The sequence below is a fragment of the Oncorhynchus keta genome, chromosome 27, assembly GCF_023373465.1.
Source record: "Oncorhynchus keta strain PuntledgeMale-10-30-2019 chromosome 27, Oket_V2, whole genome shotgun sequence".
NCBI lineage: Eukaryota > Metazoa > Chordata > Actinopteri > Salmoniformes > Salmonidae > Oncorhynchus > Oncorhynchus keta.
Window position 1 is genome coordinate 30290286 of NC_068447.1, and position 20197 is coordinate 30310482.

The 20197-nt window shown below is 43.3% G+C and overlaps 1 protein-coding gene across 1 annotated transcript; it reads left to right on the forward strand.

Annotated features, from left to right (window-relative positions):
• The first annotated feature begins 625 nt into the window (after positions 1-625).
• LOC118359771 (von Willebrand factor A domain-containing protein 1-like) lies at positions 626-11230 on the forward strand. Its single transcript, XM_035738490.2, has 6 exons — positions 626-1102; positions 3821-4378; positions 5300-5632; positions 7689-7964; positions 8134-8415; positions 8877-11230. The coding sequence occupies exons 1-6, from the start codon at positions 1018-1020 to the stop codon at positions 8903-8905; spliced, it is 1563 nt and encodes a 520-aa protein (XP_035594383.1). The 5' UTR covers positions 626-1017; the 3' UTR covers positions 8906-11230.
• The last annotated feature ends 8967 nt before the right edge of the window (positions 11231-20197 follow it).

Sequence of the window (20197 nt, forward strand, 5' to 3'; positions counted from 1 at the left end):
TATAGACCCCATCCCAATATCACATTCTACAAGTCTCCCCTGAGGCACTATAGGCTGATGCAATTCAATTAAAAATCATATTTAATGGAATTTAGTTTGACTACTTGAGCAAACCTGATGCTGAAGTCCAAGAACTTGACCCCATTATTTTTGTCCACCAGTCAGTGAACAGTTTGTCATCATACTGTAATTCTATATTTAGAATTTTTTACATGATCTTATAGTATCATATTTAACTAAGCATGCACATACACATTAAATAGAATATAGCCTACATTAGGGTTGTCATCTTGAGGAGGCACTCTTATTAAAATGATTTTGGTGCTGAAAGTCAGTGGCCCTCTGGTAATAAAAGTATCCATAATTACAACGGCTCATAACTGAAATTCGTAGTTCTAATAGGATAAGTGTACAGAATCCAGACAATTATACCGTTGGCTAATTTCAAAGCTTAAAGTTACAATTCTTCTTTATGTTTCACATTTTCAAGACTCTTCACTTTTTTGCGTGATTGACTACTCGCCATAAAATGTAAAGATAACCTTTATGAGAAAATGGGCAACTTTCCAGAGCAATGACGTTTGGCGAGAGCTCTCTTGAGCTTCTTGCTATTCGAAGTCTCTTGAAAGACTGGAAATAAAGACGATTGAACACTGGAAGGGGAGGACCTGGACACGGGACTGGAGTCAGGGCGAAGAACCGACTTGAACACTCACGCCCTAGTTCGCTCAAAGCGCCTTTTACCTCACAAACTCACGGAGGATACCTGAGCAACCAATTTCCTGGGGAAAATATTACGAGAATAAAATGTTCCGGAAAAACAGAAACAAAACTGGAAAAGTCTGAGTGAAAGTGACGATATGTGAAGTTCCAATCTTTTTATAGCCTATTAGAAGCTCGAATGTAAGCCTGATTACCATTTCACTTGGAGCGACGGTCCAGGCAATGGACACTTTTTTGGAGGAAGCCCTTTCGATATCGTCATAATTCTGTATACTGGAATTGATCACAATTGCAATGAAGGGTCGGTGTTTATTTACTTGCATGCTGGTTTACGTGTTCCTGTGGTCGTCCAGTGGTCAAAACTCCGCACCAGAAGCAGGTGAGTTTTGCAGGTGATTGTCGGTGTTCTGGTGGTGGGTGGATGTTATAGCCTAGTTCTTACATGACTGACAGACTAGGGAGGAGAGGTGCAGTCAGAGTATCTCCAAATGGTGTTATTAGATTGGCACAATAATTTTATCATAGACTACTGTTCATAGGTTACTGTCAAAATTGTAGAAATTCTATGTTGATACCTGTTCCTGGATTTTAATGAGAAGTTTAACGCTACGTTAAATGTATTTATGCATATGATTTATGGTGATGTAAATTAAAACATCTAATTGATTATAACACCATAATAATGACTGAACGCTTGTTACAACCATGCTTGTGTTAGCTAGAGCTCATAACCGTAGTGGTGAAAACTAAACTTGGTGGTGAGTCAATTCAATCTGTCAGTGGTCTGTTTTTATGACTCAGTGTAAGGGTATAATGTACAGAACATTACACTTCTCACACCCTCTTCCATTTATAGACAAGACATGTTTTGACTAAGAGCCTAATTACTTTCTATGCATCACACTCAAACATAGAAATGCTTTTAATACTAAGGACTGGCTGAGAAGCACAATTTATTCAGGTTTAATCTCCTGTGGTGTATTCTGATCCTACATATAGCCTACTGACGTTTTTTTTATTTTTTTTTATTTAACCTTTATTTAACTAGATAAGTCAGTTAAGAACAAATTCTTATTTACAATGACAGCCTACCCCGGCCAAGCCCAGACAACGCTGGGCCAATTGTGCGCCGTCCCATGGGACTCCCAATCACTGCCTGTTGTGATACAGCTTGGTGATATAACCACATCATGTTTTAGAATCAAGAAGAACTGCGGATGAGGCCTTTTCTATCACATCTGGGCTGTCAATCTGAAGTACACACCTGTGTGTGTGTGTGTGAGCTTCCATGCATGTGTGAAACAGGTCTAAAGTGTTATGGTCAGTTACTCCCATGCTCATCAAGGTTATGGGGTTTCATAATTTACATTCAGTGTAACCATTAATATATTAGTCAAACTTGTTCATGGTGGACTGTAAATCTAATACTGCGAAAAAGCTAATACTGTACAAAGCAAATATTTGGTTTACAATCAATAGGCATGAGCAGAGAGAGACATACATACTGTAAATACAGTTTACAGGCGCTTTAACCTGGATGCCACTAAGGCAGCTGGAGGAGTACAAAGTCCAAACAAGAAGACAGATGTAGCGAATTCTTTAGGAAGCAAGAGAGTGAAAGAGAGAAAGGCAGTGTTTTCACACTCACTGCAATTCGTCCTTCAACACTACACACTTGTCAGTACAACCACCACAGATCGAGCGTCAAATTAAAGCCTGAAGAAATTCACTTTTAAGGACCCAAAGAAAATAGTGCATTTCAAAAGTACTCATAGCTGGACAACTAAATTAGCATGTTTCGCTCTCGCTTTCTCTTTCTTTCTTTCTTTCTTTCTTTCTTTCTTTCTTTCTTTCTTTCTTTCTTTCTCTCTCCCTCACTCTTTCTGCTCTGAGCACATATGCTACTACTGCACATTCTTCCTCTTCTCTCAAATGGAACTGCAAAAACACACCTCCCCCTTATCCTCTCTCTCTCTCCTCTCCCTCTCTCTCTCTCTCTCTCTCTCTCTCTCTCTCTCTCTCTCTCTCTCTCTCTCTCTCTCTCTCCACCTCCAACCCCTCCTTATACCACCAATAGCTCCTACTGTTCACCCCCTCTCCCCTCTCTCCCCCTAACTCCCTCTCCCTTAAATGAGAAGCCATGTTTCGTGCTACTGTTACGAAATATGGAAAATTGGCAAATCTGGAATATTTGGCCTAGTCTTCCTAAATGTTGTGACAGCATCTTTCATCCATCCTTCATCTGCCCGGTCCTACTCTGATCTATCTCACTTCATCCCTATTTTTTGTTTGTTTTGATCCGGTCTAATTTCTGTAATTACTTGGTTCTCACGCCTCCACTCATTTCTCTGTGTGGGTGTGCGCACACTTGCATGCATGCACACTCACACTGAACAGGGAGGGGACCACTGGAAAAAGTTAAGGGAGGGAGAAGGAATCAGAGGGAGAGAGAAAATAGAGAGAAAGTTGGAAGTGGTAGTGGGTTTTTCCACAGATGCTCCACACCGTCTCAGTTTGCTCTAGGATTGTACTGTACATATCCCCGTAAATACGTGTGGCTATGAGTTTGCCACTTCTCTATGGGACGTTTGTAGGTTAACTAACTATACCACTATGTTTCCCACATACACTAATTGTTGTGTATCTCACACACTTATTATAAGCACTATGCTTATAGAAATTCACCCACCATGAAGTGGGGGAAGAGACAGACTGAGAAGGTGAAGGTGAAAGGTGAAAAAATGTGAAAAAAATCCAGAAAATCACATTGTAGGATTTTTACTGAATTTATTTGCAAATTAAGGTGGAAAACTTTTGTTATTGACCAAATACTTATTTTCCACCATAATTTGCAAATAAATTCATTAAAAATCCTACAATGTGATTTTCTGGATTTTTTTCCTCATTTTGTCTGTCATAGTTGAAGTATACCTATGATGAAAATTACAGGCCTCTCTCGTCTTTAAGTGGGACAACTTGCACAATTGGTGGCTGACTAAATACTTTTTTCCCCCACTGTATGTATCTATATTCTCGTATAGCTGTAAAAATCTACTGAATGTGTGTCCACCACCTGTAACCTTTCCTCTCCTCTTAGTGTTGAACTGCTGTGAGGGTGACGTCCTCTTCCTATTGGACTCCTCGGGCAGCGTCTCATCCTATGACTACTCCCGCATGCTGGGCTTTTTGTCCGAGCTCCTCCTTCCATTCTCATTGGGTGAGGACCAGGTGAGGGTGAGCCTTCTGCAGGTGGGCACCCAACCCCGCCTTGAGTTTGGTTTTGACAGCCACAATAGCCAAACTGGCCTACAGGGGGCGCTGGGGAACACCAAGCCTCTGAGGGGCGACACCAACACAGAGGAGGCCCTCAGGATGGCCAAGGACTGGGTGCTGAAGCCCGGGGGTGGTGCGGGGGCCAGGGAAGAACTCCCCAGAGTTCTAGTGTGGCTGACGGATGGGGTGAAGCCGGGTGATGTGATTGGACCAATGGAGAAGCTGAGAGAGGAGGGCGTGGCCGTTCTGGTGATCTCCACGGGCCACGGGAACTACCAGGAGCTGCGACAGGTGGTCACCCCTCCTGTGGAGTCACACCTGTACTTTGTGGACATCGACGATATGAGTATCATCACGGAGGACCTGAGGGATGCCATTATTGGTGAGTGCGTGTGGGGTTCTGTGTGTGTGTCCATTTTGATTACACAATTGACTGCAACTAACATGGACCTGACACCTTCTTTTGAGCTCTACTATAAACTGTGCTGCTGTACAAATCCATGTCTCTGTGCTACTCCTTTATCACATACCCACTCCTAGAGACAGTGGGGCATAGAGGGAAGAAGAGACCGTGTGTTTTAGACTGTAATGAGAGAGGGGGGACTATTAATAAAGACATTATTCAACCCAGCCCCCTCTACCGTGCCCCCCTACGGTGCCAGACAGATATATATATATATATAGACAAGACGGTATTTTTCTGGTCAGATAGGGTAACAGTCATATCGACACACAGGCACTTCCAGTAAACATATGTAGCTCTAAGACATGATGCATAGTGATGGGCGGACGCAGAGTGTAAATACAGTTTGTTTACGACACAGAAGGAGAATCCAGGGTCCCTTTAGCGAGTGCCCGAGGTTCCTTTCCGCTGATACTGAAACCTGAATACTGGTTTGCTATTTGTTACAGTGGTATCCTCCAGAACTGGTTTGTCTATTTCGAGGGTTTTTATGGTACAAGTTGTGAATGCATTGGAGAACCCACAGTTTGTCTGTCTGAGCTCCTCTCTTACTGGCGTGTCCTCCACAACTCATCCCTTTCCTCCCTCTCTTTTTTGCCATCCTGTTCTGGTTATCCAAGTATGAATGTTTGCCAGTGAGAGAAGGGAATCTGCACACTGTGTTAATATGTTATGGTACCGCCATCGTTTCAATATAAATTTCCATTAATTCCATTCCAGCCATTACAATGAGCACGTCCTCCGATTTAAAGTGATTTAAAGTGAAACGAGTCTCCACTGGAGGTGTATATTGCACCAGTGGTTCAGTCCTTCGGTCTCAGTCTGTTTCTTCACTAACAGAGATTCTCCGGGCTGAACGGCTCCAGGTGCGAGACGTGTCCACAGACAGTGCCATGCTGCAGTGGCGACCGGTTCTGGCCGGTTTGACCGGTTACTATGAGATCCGGTTTGGACCGGCTCCCAGTCTAGGAGTGAGCGAAAGAGAAGCAAGGGGGCCTGGGACCAGCCCCAGTACCAGTGGTAGTCATTACCAACGACTGACCCGGCCAGGGGACTCCAACATGGCAAGGCTGATGGACCTGAAACCAGACACCACATACATGGCCACACTGACTCCCAAGTCCAACCTACAGGTGCTCAACCCCCTCTCTGTCACCTTCACCACTAAGCCAGGTAAGAGGAGGTGGCACGTTTACATTGGACATTTACATTGTTACAATTAACAATGTTGACATGGAGTGTGATGTCTTTAGGGTTGTGTCCAGCATGGGCATCACACTGTATATCGAAAATTCTTGAAGATGGAATCCGCAGTAGGGGAAACAGCACCACTGTCCAATGCACGGCCGTTGTTATTCTTTTTGTTTTGTTGACAAGGTAGAGCTAGGGAAGATTGTGCCTCGTTGTAAAATTAGTACATGTGCTGCTGTTCTATTGCACTTGCAATGATGTCAGATGGGAAAAAACTGTGTTGGTTGTTTGTAGTATCTTCTTTGTTGTAATATCAGAAACGGATGTGGCAGTTCCCCCATTAAGGATTCCAGCTTTCACTTCCACTTTAGAATAAAATCACCTGGTAAATCATCATATTACATATATTTTATTATTACATACAGTTGAAGTCGGAAGTTTACATACACTAAGGTTGGAGTCATTAAAACTCGTTTTTCAAACACTCCACAAAATTCTTGTCAACAAACTATAGTTTTGGCAAGTCAGTTAGGACATCTACTTTGTGCGTGACACAATTAAGTTTTCCAACAATTGTTTACAGACAGATTATTTCACTTATAATTCACTGTATCACAAGTTTACACACACTAAGTTGACTGCCTTTAAACAACTTGGAAAATTCCAGAAAATTATGTCATGGCTTTAGAAGCTTCTGATAGACTAATTGAGTCAATTGGAGGTATACCTGTGGATGTATTTCAAGGCCTACCTTCAAACTTAGTGCCTCTTTGCTTGACATCATGAGAAAATCAAATGGAATCAGCCAAAACCTCAGAAAAACAATTGTAGACCTCCACAAGTCTGGTTCATCCTGGGAGCAATTTCCAAACGCCTGAAGGTACCACGTTCATCTGTTCAAACAATGATACGCTAATATAAACACTATGGGACCATGCAGCTGTCATACCGCTCAGGAAGCAAACACATTCTGTCTCCTCGAGATGAATGTACTTTGGTGCGAAAAGTGCAAATCAATTCCAGAACAAGAGCAAAGGACCTTGTGAAGATGCTGTAGGAAACGGGTACAAAAGTATCTATATCCACAGTAAAAACAAGTCATATATCGACAACCTGAAAGGCTGCTCAGCAAGGAAGAAGCCACTGCTCCAAAGCCACCATAAAAAAAAGCCAGACTACGATTTGCAACTGCACATGGGGACAAAGATCATACTTTTTGGAGAAATGTCCTCTGGTCTGATGAAACAACTGTTTCATAATGACTGTTTGGCCATAATGACCATCATTATGTTTGGAGGATAAATGGGGATGCTTGCAAGCTGAAGATCACCATCCCAACCGTGAAGCACGGGGGTTGTATCATCATGTTGTGGGGAGCTTTGCTGCAGGAGGGACTGGTGCACCTCACAAAATAGATGGCATCAGAGGAAGGAAAATTATGTGGATATATTGAAGCAACACTTCAAGATATCAGTCAGGAATTTAAAGCTTGGTCTCAAATGGGTCTTCCAAATGGACAATGACCCCAAGCATACTTCCAAAGTTGTGTCAAAATGGCTTAAGGACAATAAAGTCAAGGTATTGGAGTGGCCATCACAAAGCCCTGACCTCAATCCCATACAAAATGTGTGGGCAGAACTGAAAAGGCGTGTGTGCAAGGAGGCCGACATACCTGACTCAGTTAAACCAGCTCTGTCAGGAGGAATGGCCCAAAATTCCCCCAACTTATTGTGGGAAGCTTGTGGAAGGCTACCCTAAACGTTTGACCCAAGTTAAACAATTTGAAGGCAATGCTACCAAATACTAATTGAGTGTATGTAAACTTCTGACCCACTGGGAATGTGATGAATGAAATAAAAGCTGAAATAAATCATTCTCTCTCCTATTATTCTGACATTTCACATGATTAAAATAAAGTGGTGATCCTAACTGACCTTTACTAGGATTAAATGTCAGGAATTTAGAAACTGAGTTTAAATGTAGTTGGCTAAGGTGTATATAAACTTCTGACTTCAACTGTATCACTTTGTCTCCTCAGAGGTGTTGAGCCCGACTATGGTGACGGTATCTGACTCCGGGGCCAATGGTGTGAGGGTGAGCTGGGGTCCTCTGCAGCCGGAGTCTGTCCAGAGCTTCCAGGTGGAGTACATGGCCCTGCCGGGGGGGAAGCTCCACATGACTACTGTGGGCCAAGGGCAGAACTCCACCCTGCTGACTAACCTCCAGCCAGACACCCAGTACCTGGTCACCGTGAGCGCACGGCACTCCTCCGGCCGGGAGAGGGCCATGTCTGTCAAAGTGTGCACTGAGGAGGGTAAGGAGCATTGAGCATTGAGGATATATTCTTAGGTATGAATGGTATTAGCCTTAAAGCTTAAACTGAAGTATTAAAAGGGGGAAATGCAAAATTGACTATTATACTTCACATAGAACTGTATAAATACAGCACATAGGCCTTATTCCCCCCCTCCCTCCCTTCTCAGTGAGACCGGCTCTTGCAGACCTGCAGCTGACCACGGTGGGCAGTGACTCTGTGCAGGTGGACTGGAAAGCCAGCGTGGACGGCCTCAGGGGCTACTGGCTCACCTGGGAGGGTCAGGGCATCCACGGCTCTACCCCCGCCCCGCGCTCCTCCCTCTACTTGCCTTCCAACTCACTGTCCACGCGCCTCACACACCTGCCCCCCGCCACCCGAGTGTGTGTGTCACCCGTCTACCGGACGGCACGCGGGGAGGGCCTCTGCTGCATGGCCCAGTTTCATTCAGGTGAGAGGACAGCATGCTGCCATTTTGAATAAGGAAGTGAACCCTTTCAGCACTGCTGGTTGGGGTCAGTTAATTTCAGTTGTTGAGTTGGTCAATTGGAGCGGGCATGGAATTTTTTGGGGAATTTCTAATTGGATCCTAGAATTTGCACTTTTAAATGCACCCAAGCCATCTCTCTGTTTGGATAAGGATGAGTTTTGAATAGCATTTTGAATCTGAAGAGGAGCAGTAGGCTATTTTTTGCCTACATTTCAACAATGATCCACTTATATAGTGTGTCACCAAAACTTCTGATAATTTTTGGGAAACAACTGTCTGACCCCAAAGTAACCACACCAAAAATGTGTGGTTGTGGTTGTGCCAACTGGGGTTTCCATAACAACTAGCTAACACTCTTGGCTTGCTACTGGGAATGTCTGGTATGAGATTTTCATGTGTGTCTGTTTCCTTCTTCCTTTCAGATGCATCGGTTTGGGGCCACAGATCATAACATTGCTGAGCTCAACAGGCACTATGCCAAGGATGGAGGGATGAAGGAGAAGAAGAGATAGAAGAACAATGCATCTGAACTTGCATCCCTCCTTCAGTTCATTTTCTCCTTTCTGGACAAGACATAAGGCCTTTGGCTTACAAAGCACAGTCTAATAGATACTGATACGATAGATAGATTGATAGATAGATAGGCTTGCTGTACTATAAAGATCTTGCTCTATTAGTAAGCACCCTAACTGAGTTGGGTTGCTATCTCCAGCGATATAGACATCTTGATTTTCACATTTACTTTACATTGCCTAAAACCTGTAATCACACTGTAAACATGTTTGTTTTAGATATAAGATGTAGAGAGTGGCCAAGCATATCAGTGTAGATCAAGGTCATTCTGCTTGATGGTATTTTGCATAATGTAGTTTTAATCAACAAGACCCACTGGGCACAGACATGGTGATTTACTAACTTGAATTCAACAGAAAATGTCACCAAGTTGTTGGATTTAGGTTAAAAGTTGGGTGGGGAAAAACATGAAATTCCCTTACATTGATAACTTTTAGCAAATCCAATCAGTTTTCCACGTTGATTCAATATCATCTCATACATTTTTGATGTTGTTGAAATGACATGGAAACAACATTGATTCAACCAGTTTTTACCCAGTGGGGAGGAATGTATTTTAACAAAATTGTCTGGCTTCTACAATACACAAGGAGCAACCATGTTTGCAAAATAATCTGAATATTTCCCAAAGCACCCACTCGTAATATTTTAGTAACACTTTTTACATGTGTGTGCCAACTCACTTTAATTGAAGGGCAAATGGACACAGAATCCTTAATAACAGAGGAACCCATCTAAACCAATGAAATCTGATTCTCTACATGGCTGCACTGATAAAACCACAGACAAGATGTTCTACCAGTGAGATGTTGCAGATGATTTTTCGATAAAGGATCAATCTGATATTTTCCAGGATTGTTTTGACACATCACTACCAAGACTTATACATGCAGGACTTACATTGGATGATGTTGTATATTCAGTGATACAGGTTGGCCATTTACCAACGGTGCATAGATCTGCAGAGGAAATAGAAGAATTCTTCTACCAAATTCCTTGGACCGTATTCATACTGTAGGTGTAATGTTTCGACATCATTTCAACTTCAAAAAAGCTAAGCGATGTCGTTCAATCAATGTGGAAAACTGATTGGATTTGCAAAAAGTCATCAACGTAAGGAAATTCTGTCTCTTTTTCACCCAACTTTTAACTTAAATCCAATTGACATGGTGACATTTTATGTTGATTTCACATTGACTTCATGTTAGATGACAACTCAACCAAATGTAAATCAAAAATAGACGTTGAACTGACGTCTGTGCAGTGCGGTGGGTCTGTTATCAGCTGGTTTCTGCTGCCTCCCTGTGGAAGTTGTACTGATGCGTTTTAGATCCTTTTTAGATGGTTTCAGTGTTGGTTTGTTCATATTCATTACATTGAGAGTTGTTCATCACTATATTAAATGACCTAGTTTTACAACATAGCAGATTTTCTTTGAGAATTATCATGCATATCCAAAGTGATTACAGGTGTAATACAATGTATTTGTTTGGTCATTTTTATTTTCACTCCTAACTAACTGCATCACATTTTTTTGCATTAACATTAACTGCATTAACTTCCAGAACTGTCTCATAGTGCCTAGTATTGATGGATGCTGTTGGGTTGTTGCAGTCACCTCTCACAGTGGTACATCAGTTAAAGCACAGGGACTGAATGACTGACCATTTATTGAGGATCAGGATGCTAATTAGAGGAATTAATTGAGGAAGGGTTGATATCAAAATGGATTTTAGAAATGATGATGAATATGAAACATTCATATCTGATTTGTGAGGAAAAGCTGGAAATAGAGGTTGTCAAAGGGTGAGTCTTATTTCATGGCCTTCCCCTGTAAGACATTCTATGCATCTCTAACTCTCATTCTAATTTTCTCATCTCCTCACTCTTCTTTGCCATTTTTATCTCTGGCCTTAGTTATCTTTGTTTTCGTTATTATTTTGGTTAGGTCAGGGTGTGACATGGGGGATTTATGTGTTTTTCCGTTCTAGGTAGTTTTGTATGTCTATGGTTGCCTAGATTGGTTCTCAATTAGAGGCAGCTGTCTGTCGTTGTCTCTGATTGGGAACCATATTTAGGCAGCCATGTTCTTTGGGTATTTTGTGGGTGATTGTCTTCTGTCTTTGTGTCATTGCACCAGATAGGACTGTTTCGGTTTTCACATTTGTTGTTTTCGGTCTAAATTAAACATGTTGAACACTAACCACGCTGCATTTTGGTCCTCCTCTCCTTCAACGGAAGAAAGCCGTTACAATCATGCTCATTTTCTTTTAATTGTCGCCTCCTCTGCCTTCTCATCCTCGTCGTTCAATTGTTTTTTTCTCCTCCTCAGCTCTATTTTTTAGCATTTTGCATCTCTTTTTCTCCCTCTTCTCCTGCTTATTTTTCCCTTTCCCCTCTGTCCTTTCATTCTCTTCCATTTTCTAAAACTATCGTTCATTCTCTGTAGCTCCCAATGCTTTTTCTCCCAATTCTTTCTTTTGCCTTTTCTCCTCTGCCTCCTGTTCTGCTTTTGCCATCCTGCTGCAATTTCTTGAAGATCTGCTATTTGTTCTTTAACTCCTGTTCTATGAGTTGTCTTTGTTGTTTAACAGTCTATCCTCCTGTGGGTTGGCAGTTCCTCACTTCTCCTCATCACGATCACTCTCAGGTCTCCTCTTTTTCGCACATTCTTTTAGGTACTCCTTTCCCTTCCTTCTCCCCTCACTCTCAGAGACGGCAACTAGGCTATTACATTCCACTCCTGTCATTTGCTAAAGAGGTCCAGAGCAGGACCAGCCATTGGTGAAAACAGCGGGAGGGGCTTGGTGTGTGTGTGGTACTGGAGGAGGGCAATGAGGGCTTGGGGGTGTCCATTGCAGCGGAGAGCTCCCCGGTCTGTCCAGGGGGAGGTGCAGATGCATGTGGCAAGGGGGACAGTGGGGCATGCGGGGGGCTTGGTGCAGGCTCTGGCTGGGTGTTGGTGGTCTGGTCGGGCCTGAGTGGAAAATACCAGCTCTGCCATGAGGAAGGATCGGCAGAGTTGGTGAGACGGGGCATGATGGAGGATGCTGACCACTGCTTCACCACGCCTCTCTGCGTGGAGACAGATGGACGGACGGACGAAAAGACAGTTCGGAAAGAGGCCAGAGGCCAAAGCTGGTTAAAGATTACATTAGGGGTGATGGTCTGGCCTTACCTCCTCCAATATGCCTCTTAGAGTCTTCAGCTCCTCCCAGATCACATCATCAGAGGCTGACTGGAACAAGAATTCAGCACTGGCAGTTTATCCACACCAGCCCATATCACTCCGGAAACCACCAATACCAACTTTCTTTTTCAATAGAGATGAGTTACATACATCTTTATGTGCACTAACTACTATCATAGGCTAATTCATTTGGGGTTCAACACCTGAGGAAGTGGAAACTCAAAACACAAACTTTGTAGATCTCTAACTAAATATGCCACTGCTAGTAGCCATGTATTCATCCAACAGTAAATTGAATATTGCAGTTGTAGGCTACTACCCATGAGATCTTTAGGCCAATACCCTGGCAATGGCCAGGGCACATTTAACATGTTGCTCCATATCACAAAGCCATATCAAATATCTTGGTTGTAAAATGTTATACGATCAGAACGTATTTCTCTCAAGCGCATGGGGGAGATAGGACTGGCTCACTCATCACAGCAGCAGGCCCCATCGAGGGCAAAGGCACAGGGGCTGATACTTTCATTACAGGCATCATGTTTGACCAAATCATGGTTTTAGTCGTCTAAAAAACAGGACCTTTTGAATGAGGTGACAATGTAGAATATGCTCTTTTTACGTTTACAGGCACCCTTTCCGTTTTTTACGATCCATGATCTTGGCTGTCTAGGAGCAGGTCTCTTTGCTGCTGCCGTGTTAGACTTTGCATGTGAGTTTGTGTGACCCCAGCCCACCCAACGAAAAAAACATTCCAGCCCATCTGGCATTTGCTAGAACTGCCAGATGGCCAATAGGCCATCAGTCCTCCTCCCTCTTCCTGAATAGTGTTCACTCTCTCACACATGTCTTCTGCAGTGGCCATTCCACAGTCCCCTTCCATTTACAGATACTGGATATAACAGAATACATTGTTCTCCCTTTGGCTCTCCTCCTGAATCACGATCACACCATCCTACACCTCCGCCATGTATTTCTTCACAGCCTGGTCTCAGACTAGACGTAACACATGAAATGTAAATCCGGGACACTCAAATTAGTATGATATGGTTACATAAGACAGAAGGTTACTGAATGCAAAAATGAATGTAGGGTTGTTGGTCGGGGTGGATAGACGGACGTATGAAGCGAACATCTAGCAACCCAAAGGTTGCGTGTTCAAATCTCATCTCGCAAATTAGCAACTACTTAGCATGTTAGTTAACCCTTCCCCTAACCTTAACCCCTAACCCTAAACACTAGCCTAGCTGGCATTAGCCATCTAGCTAACATTAACCACAACAAACTGAAATTCGTAACATATCATACACTTTGCAAATTCGTAACAAATTGTATGAATTGCAATTTGGAACATATCATGCAAATTGTACTTTGTAATATATCATATGAAATGGATGATGGACATACAGAAATGAATACATACCATACGAAATGTAACATATCATACTCATTTGAGTGTACCAGATTTACATTTACAATGCTATGTTTACCCCTGAGACCAGGTTGTGCTGCATCTCTGTCTGAAAGACTTGGAAGACACATTTCAGTTGAATGCATTCAGTTGAACAACTGACATGATATGCCCCTTTCTGTCTCCATCTGCAAGGCTTTCACTTTGGTTGTTGTTGTGACTCCATGCTGGAGTCCTGATCATCGCTGTCCATCATCCCCAGACTTTGCCTCAGCTACACCATGTCCCAGGGGACCCTAGCGATCTGGTTGAGCTCTGCCATCTTCTGGTCAAACTCAGAAAGCTTCTGGTTCCTCTCCTGAGCAGGAGAAACCTGTTTCAAGATTCCAGAGGTGAATTTAGACAGATGTTGCAATATAGCTTTGCTGCGTAGCCTTGACATGTCCTCTCTAAAAAGGAAAACTATGCTTTTAGCTTGTGACCAGACTGCTTTGTCAATCAATCAATAAAATGTATTTATAAAGCCCTTCTTACATGAGCTGATGTCACAAAGTACTGTACAGAAACTCAGCCTAAAACCCCAAACAGCAAGCAATGCAGGTGTAGAAGCATGGTGGCTAGGAAAAACTCCCTAGAAAGGCCAGAACCTAGGAAGAAACCTAGAGAAACCAGGCTATGAGGGGAGGTCAGTCCTCTTCTGGCTGTGCCGGTTGGAGAATATAACAGAATATGGCCAAGATGTTCAAATGTTCATAGATGACCAGCGGGGTCAGATGATAATAATCACAGTGGTTTTAGAGGGTGCAACAGGTCAGCAACTCAGGAGTAAATGTCAGTTGGCTTTTCATTGCCGATAATACAGAGTATCTCTACCGGACCTGCTGTCTCTAGGCAGTTGAAAACAGCAGGTCTGGGACAAGGTAGCATGTCCGATGAACAGGTCAGGGTTCCATAGCCGCAGGCAGAACAATTGAAACTGGAGCAGCAGCACGACCAGGTGGACTGGGGACAGCAAGGAGTCATCAGGCCAGGTAGTCCTGAGGCATGGTCCTAGGGCTCAGGTCCTCTGAGTGAGTGAGTAAGTGAGAGAGAATACTTAAATTCACACAGGACACCGGATAAGACAGGAGAAATACTCCAGATAAAACAGACTGACCCTAGCCCCCTGACACAAACTACTGCAGCATAAATACTGGAGGCTGAGACATGAGGGGGTTGGGAGGCCCTGTGGCCCCGTTTGACGATACCCCCGGGCAGGGCCAAACAGGCGGTATTATCTGCCATGACTACAAGATCCGATAGGAATTCTGGGAACTCAGTGAGGAACGCTGTATACGGCCCAGGAGGCCTGTAAAAAGTAGCTATAAAAAGTGATTGAGTAGGCTGCATAGATTTCATGACTAGAAGCTCAAAAGATGAAAACGCAGTCATTTTTTTTTTTTGTAAATTGAAATTTGCTATCATAAATGTTAGCAACACCTCCGCCTCTGCTCCGGGGATATGGTCACTAGTGTAACCAGGAGGAGATTTCTCATTTAACACAGTAAATTCATCAGGTTTAAGCCATGTTTCAGTCAGGCCAATCACATCAAGATTATGATCAGTGATTAGTTAATTGACTATAACTGCATTGGAAGTGAGGGATCTAACATCAAGTAGCCCTATTTTGAGATATTGCAATCTCTTTCAATAATGACAGGAATGGAGGAGGTCTTTATTACAATGAGATTGCTAAGAAGAACACCGCCATGTTAAGTTTGTGGAACTTACACGGCGACACTGGCAAGCTGTGGAGTGTCCTTTTTTTGTCCTCCTATCAAAACACACAAACAGACTCATAACTACAGCCCAGTGCTAATAGCCTTGGATTATTTACCTGGTCTGAGAGAGCTACAGTTATGTCAATAGGATCAGCAGATCGAACTTTCGGGAGCCGTTGGGAATTCAAATCAAATCAAATTGTATTTTTCACATGCGCCGAATACAACAGGTGTAGTAGACCTTACAGTGAAATGCTAACATATCAGCCCTTAAGCAACTATGCAGTTTCAAGAAAATATCAACAAAAAAAGTAAGAGATAAGAAAAACAAATAATTAAAAGAGCAGCAGTAAATAACAATAGCGGGGCTACAGTTGTAGTCAGAAGTTTACATACACCTTAGCCAAATAAATCTAAACTCAGTTTCACAATTCCTGACATTTAATCCTAGTAAAAATTCCCTGTTTTAGGTCAGTTAGGATCACCACTTTATTTTAAGAATGTGAAATGTCAGAATAATAGTAGAGAGAATGATTTATTTCAGCTTTTATTTATTTCATCACATTCCCAGTGGGTCAGAAGTTGACATACACTCAATTAGTAGCACTGCCTTTAAATTGTTCAACTTCGGTCAAATGTTTCGGGTAGCCTTCCATAAGCTTCCCACAATAAGTTGGGTGAATTTTGGCCCATTCCTCCTGACAGAGCTGGTGTAACTGAGTCAGGTTTGTAGACCTCCTTGCTCGCACACACTTTTTCAGTTCTGCCCACAAATGTTCTATAGGATTGAGGTCAGGGCTTTGTGATGGCCACTCCAATGCCTTGACTGTGTTGTCCTTAAGCCATTTTGCCACAACTTTGGAAGTGTGCTTGGGGTCATTGTTCATTTGGAAGACCCATTTGCTACCAAGCTTTAACTTCCTGACTGATGTCTTGAGGTGTTGCTTCAATATATCCACATCATTTCCCTACCTCATGATGCCACCTATTTTGTGAAGTGCACCAGTCCCTCCTTCAGCAAAGCACCCCCACAACATGATGCTGCCACCCCCATGCTTCACGGTTGGGATGGTGTTCTTTGGCTTGCAAGCATCCCCTTTTATCCTCCAAACATAATGATGGTCATTATGGCCAAACAGGTCTATTTTTGTTTCATCAGACCAGGGGACATTTCTCCAACAAGTACAATATTTGTCCCCATGTGCAGTTGCAAACCGTTGTTTGTACAGATGAACATGGAACCTTTAGGCATTTGGAAATTGCTCCCAGGATGAACCAGACTTGTGGAGGTCTACAATTATTTTTCGGAAGTCTTGGCTGATTTCTTTTGATTTTCCCATGATGTCAAGCAAAGAGGCACTGAGTTTGAAGGTAGGCATTGAAATACATCCACAGGTACACCTCCAATTGACTCAAATTATGTGAATTAGCCTATCAGAAGCTTCTAAAGCCATGACATAATTTTCAGGAATTTTCCAAGCTGTTTAAAGGCACAGTCAACTTCGTGTATGTAAACTTCTGACCCACTGGAATTGTGATACAGTGAATTATAAGTGAATTAATCTGTCTGTAAACAATTGTTGGAAAAATTACTTGTGTCATGCACAAAACTTGTTAACAAGAAATTTGTGAAGTGGTTAGAAATCTAGTTTTCATGACTCCAACCTAAGTGTATGTAAACTCCCGACTTCAACTGTATATACAGGGGGTACCAGTACAGAGTCAATGTGTCAATGTTTGGGGGCAACGGTGGAGGTAATTGAGGTAATTATGTACATGCAGGTAGGTTTTTTAAAAGTGGCAATGCATAGATAATAACAGAGAGTAGCAGCAGCTTGGGGGCGGGCAGTTTTTAGGACCTTCCTCTGACACCGCATGGTATAGAGGTCCTGGATGGCAGGAAGCTTGGCCCCGGTGATGTACCGGGCCGTATGCACTACCCTCGGAGGCCAAGCAGTTGCCATACCAGGCAGTGATGCAACCAGACAGGATGCTCTCGATGGTGCAGCTGTAGAACCTTTTGAGGATCTGAGGACAATGCCAAGTCTTTTCAGTCTCCTGAGGGGGAATAGGTTTTGTCATGCCCTCTTCATGACTGTCTTGGTGTGCTTGGACCATGTTAGTTTGTTGGTGATGTGGACATCAAGGTACTTGAAGCTCTCAACCTGCTCCATGACAGCCCCGTCGAAAAGAATCGGGGCGTGCTCGGTCCTCCTTTTCCTGTAGTCCACGATCATCTCCTTTGTCATGATCACGTTGAGGGAGAGGTTGTTGGCTTTGCACCACACTGCCAGGTCTCTGACCTCCCTAAAGGCTGTCTCATCGTTGTCGGTGATCAGGCCTACCACTGTTGTGTCATCAGCAAACTTAATGATGGTGTTGGAGTCGTGCTTGGCCATGCAGTCATGAGTGAGCAGGGAGTACAGGAGGGAACTGAGCGCGCACCCCTGAGGGGCCCCTGTTTTGAGGATCAGCGTGGCGGATGTGTTGTTACCTATCCTTACCACCTGGGAGCGGCCCATCAGGACGTCTAGGATCCATTTGCAGAGGGAGGTGTTTAGTCCCAGAGTCCTTAGCTTAGTGATGAGCTTTGAGGGCGGCGAGATGTTCTTTACCGTTCGGCCATCAGATTTGCCACCAATGCTCCTTACAGGACACATCACTGCGCTCTATACTCCTCTGTAAACTGGTCATCTCTGTATACCCATCGCAAGACCCATTGGTTGATGCTTATTTATAAAAACCCTCTTAGGCCTCACTCCCCCCTATCTGAAATATCTACTGCAGCCCTCACCCTCCACATTCAACACCCGTTCTGCCAGTCACATTCTGTTAAAGGTCCCCAAAGCACACACATCCCTGGGTCACTCGTCTTTTCAGTTCACTGCAGCTAGCGACTGGAACGAGCTGTAACAAACACTCAAACTGGACAGTTTTATCTCAATCTCTTCATTCAAAGACTCAATCATGGATACTTACTGACAGTGGCTGCTTTGCATGATGTATTGTTGTCTCTACCTTCTTGCCCTTTGTGCTGTTTGTGTCCAATAATGTTTGTACCATGTTTTGTGCTGCTACCATAGTGTTGATACCATGTTGTTGTTATGTTGTGGTGATACCATGCTGTGTTGTAATGTGTTGCTGCCTTGCTATGCTGTCTTAGGTCTCTCTTTATGTAGTGTTGTCAAAAATCCAATCAAACTTTATTTGCCACATGCCCCGAATACAACAAGTGTAGACTTTACAGTGAAATGCTTACTCACAAGCCCTTAACCAACAGTGCAGTTCTAGAAGAATAAAATATTTACCAAATAGGCTAAAATAAAAAGTAACAATAACGAGGCTATATACAGGGTTGACCGGTACCGAGTCAATGTACAGGGGTACAGGCTAGTTGAGGGAATCTGTACATGTAGTTGGGAGCGAAGTGACTATGCATAGGTAATTTTCCAGTGGTGATTGTCATGTGTGTTTTGTCCTATATTTATTTTTAATCTCAGGCCCCCGTCGGAGGCCTTTTGATAGGCCATCATTGTAAAAAAAAAAAAAAAGTATTTGTTCTTAACTGACTTGCCTAGATAAATAAAAAATTTAAATAAAATAAAAAAAAATAAAAAAAGGTTCTTCGCACTCTGGGAGGGGAACACCATGTATTTGTCAACTTTGATGGAGAGGTCTTTGATCTGGCAGGTCTTCCTTGGGAGGAAGAGCATCTCCATCTTTTCGAGGTTGAGCTTGAGGTGGTGGAACGACATTCAAGCTGAGATATCTGCCAGACACGCAGAGATGCATGTTACCACCTGGATGTCAGAAGGGGGAAAGGAGAAAAGTAGTAGAGTGTCATCCGCATAGCAATGATAGGAGAGACCATGTGAGTATATAACGGAGCCGAGTGACTTGGAGTATAGAGAGAAGGGGGCCTTGAACTGAACCCTGGAGGACACCAGTCGTGAGAGTACATGGTGCAAACACAGATCGTGCACATTTCGTTTGCGCCAGAGTCCAATGCCGGTAAGCTTTACATCACTCCAGCTGAAGCTTGGCATTGCGCATTAGTGATTTTATGCTTGTGTGCGGCTATGGAAACCCATTTCATGAAGCTCCCGACGAACAGTTCTTGTGCTGACATTGCTTCCAGAAGAAGTTTGGAACTCGGTAGTGAGTGTTATAACTGAGGATAGATGATTTGTTTGTGCTTCAGCACTCGGCGGTCCCGTTTTGTGAGCTTGTGTGGCCTGCCACTTCGAGGCTAAGCCGTTGTTGCACATAGACATTTCCGCTTAACAATAACAGCACTTACTCATGCAGGTCAGAAATTTGATGAACTGACTTGTATGGAAAGGTGGCATCCTATGACGGTGCCATGTTGAAAGTGACTGAGCTATTCAGTAAGGCCATTCTACTGTCAATGTTTGTCTATAGAGATTGCATGGCTGTGTGCTTGATTTTATATACCTGACAGCAACAGGTGTGGCTGAAATAGCCAAATACACAAATTTGAAGGGCTGTCCACATACTTATGTATATATAGCGTAGGATGCAATCCAAGAGTGCGCAGAGCCCGAGACTCCCAGCCCTGAGAGGGTGAAGAGAAGGATCTGCTAGTTCACGGTGTTGAAGTAGCGGGTAGATCTAGGAGGACGAGAACAAAGGAGAAAGAGCAGAGAGCTTCCGTGACACAGAAGAGCAGTCACAGTTGAGTGACCCGTCTTGAAGCCTGATTGATTTGGGTCAAGAATACTGTTCTGAGAGAGACAGAGAGAGTTGGTCAGAGGCCGCATGCTCAAGTGTTTTGGAAAGAAAAGGAAG

What these genes read in the sequence shown, in the direction of transcription:
- LOC118359771 (XM_035738490.2), top strand. Translation starts at nt 1,018, where the DNA reads ATGAAGGGTCGGTGTTTATTTACTTGCATGCTGGTTTACGTGTTCCTG. An exon ending in CCTGAGGGATGCCATTATTG is followed by an intron (nt 4,379 to 5,299) that starts GTGAGTGCGTGT and finishes CTTCACTAACAG; the next exon opens with AGATTCTCCGGGCTGAACGG. An exon ending in CAAAGTGTGCACTGAGGAGG is followed by an intron (nt 7,965 to 8,133) that starts GTAAGGAGCATT and finishes CTCCCTTCTCAG; the next exon opens with TGAGACCGGCTCTTGCAGAC.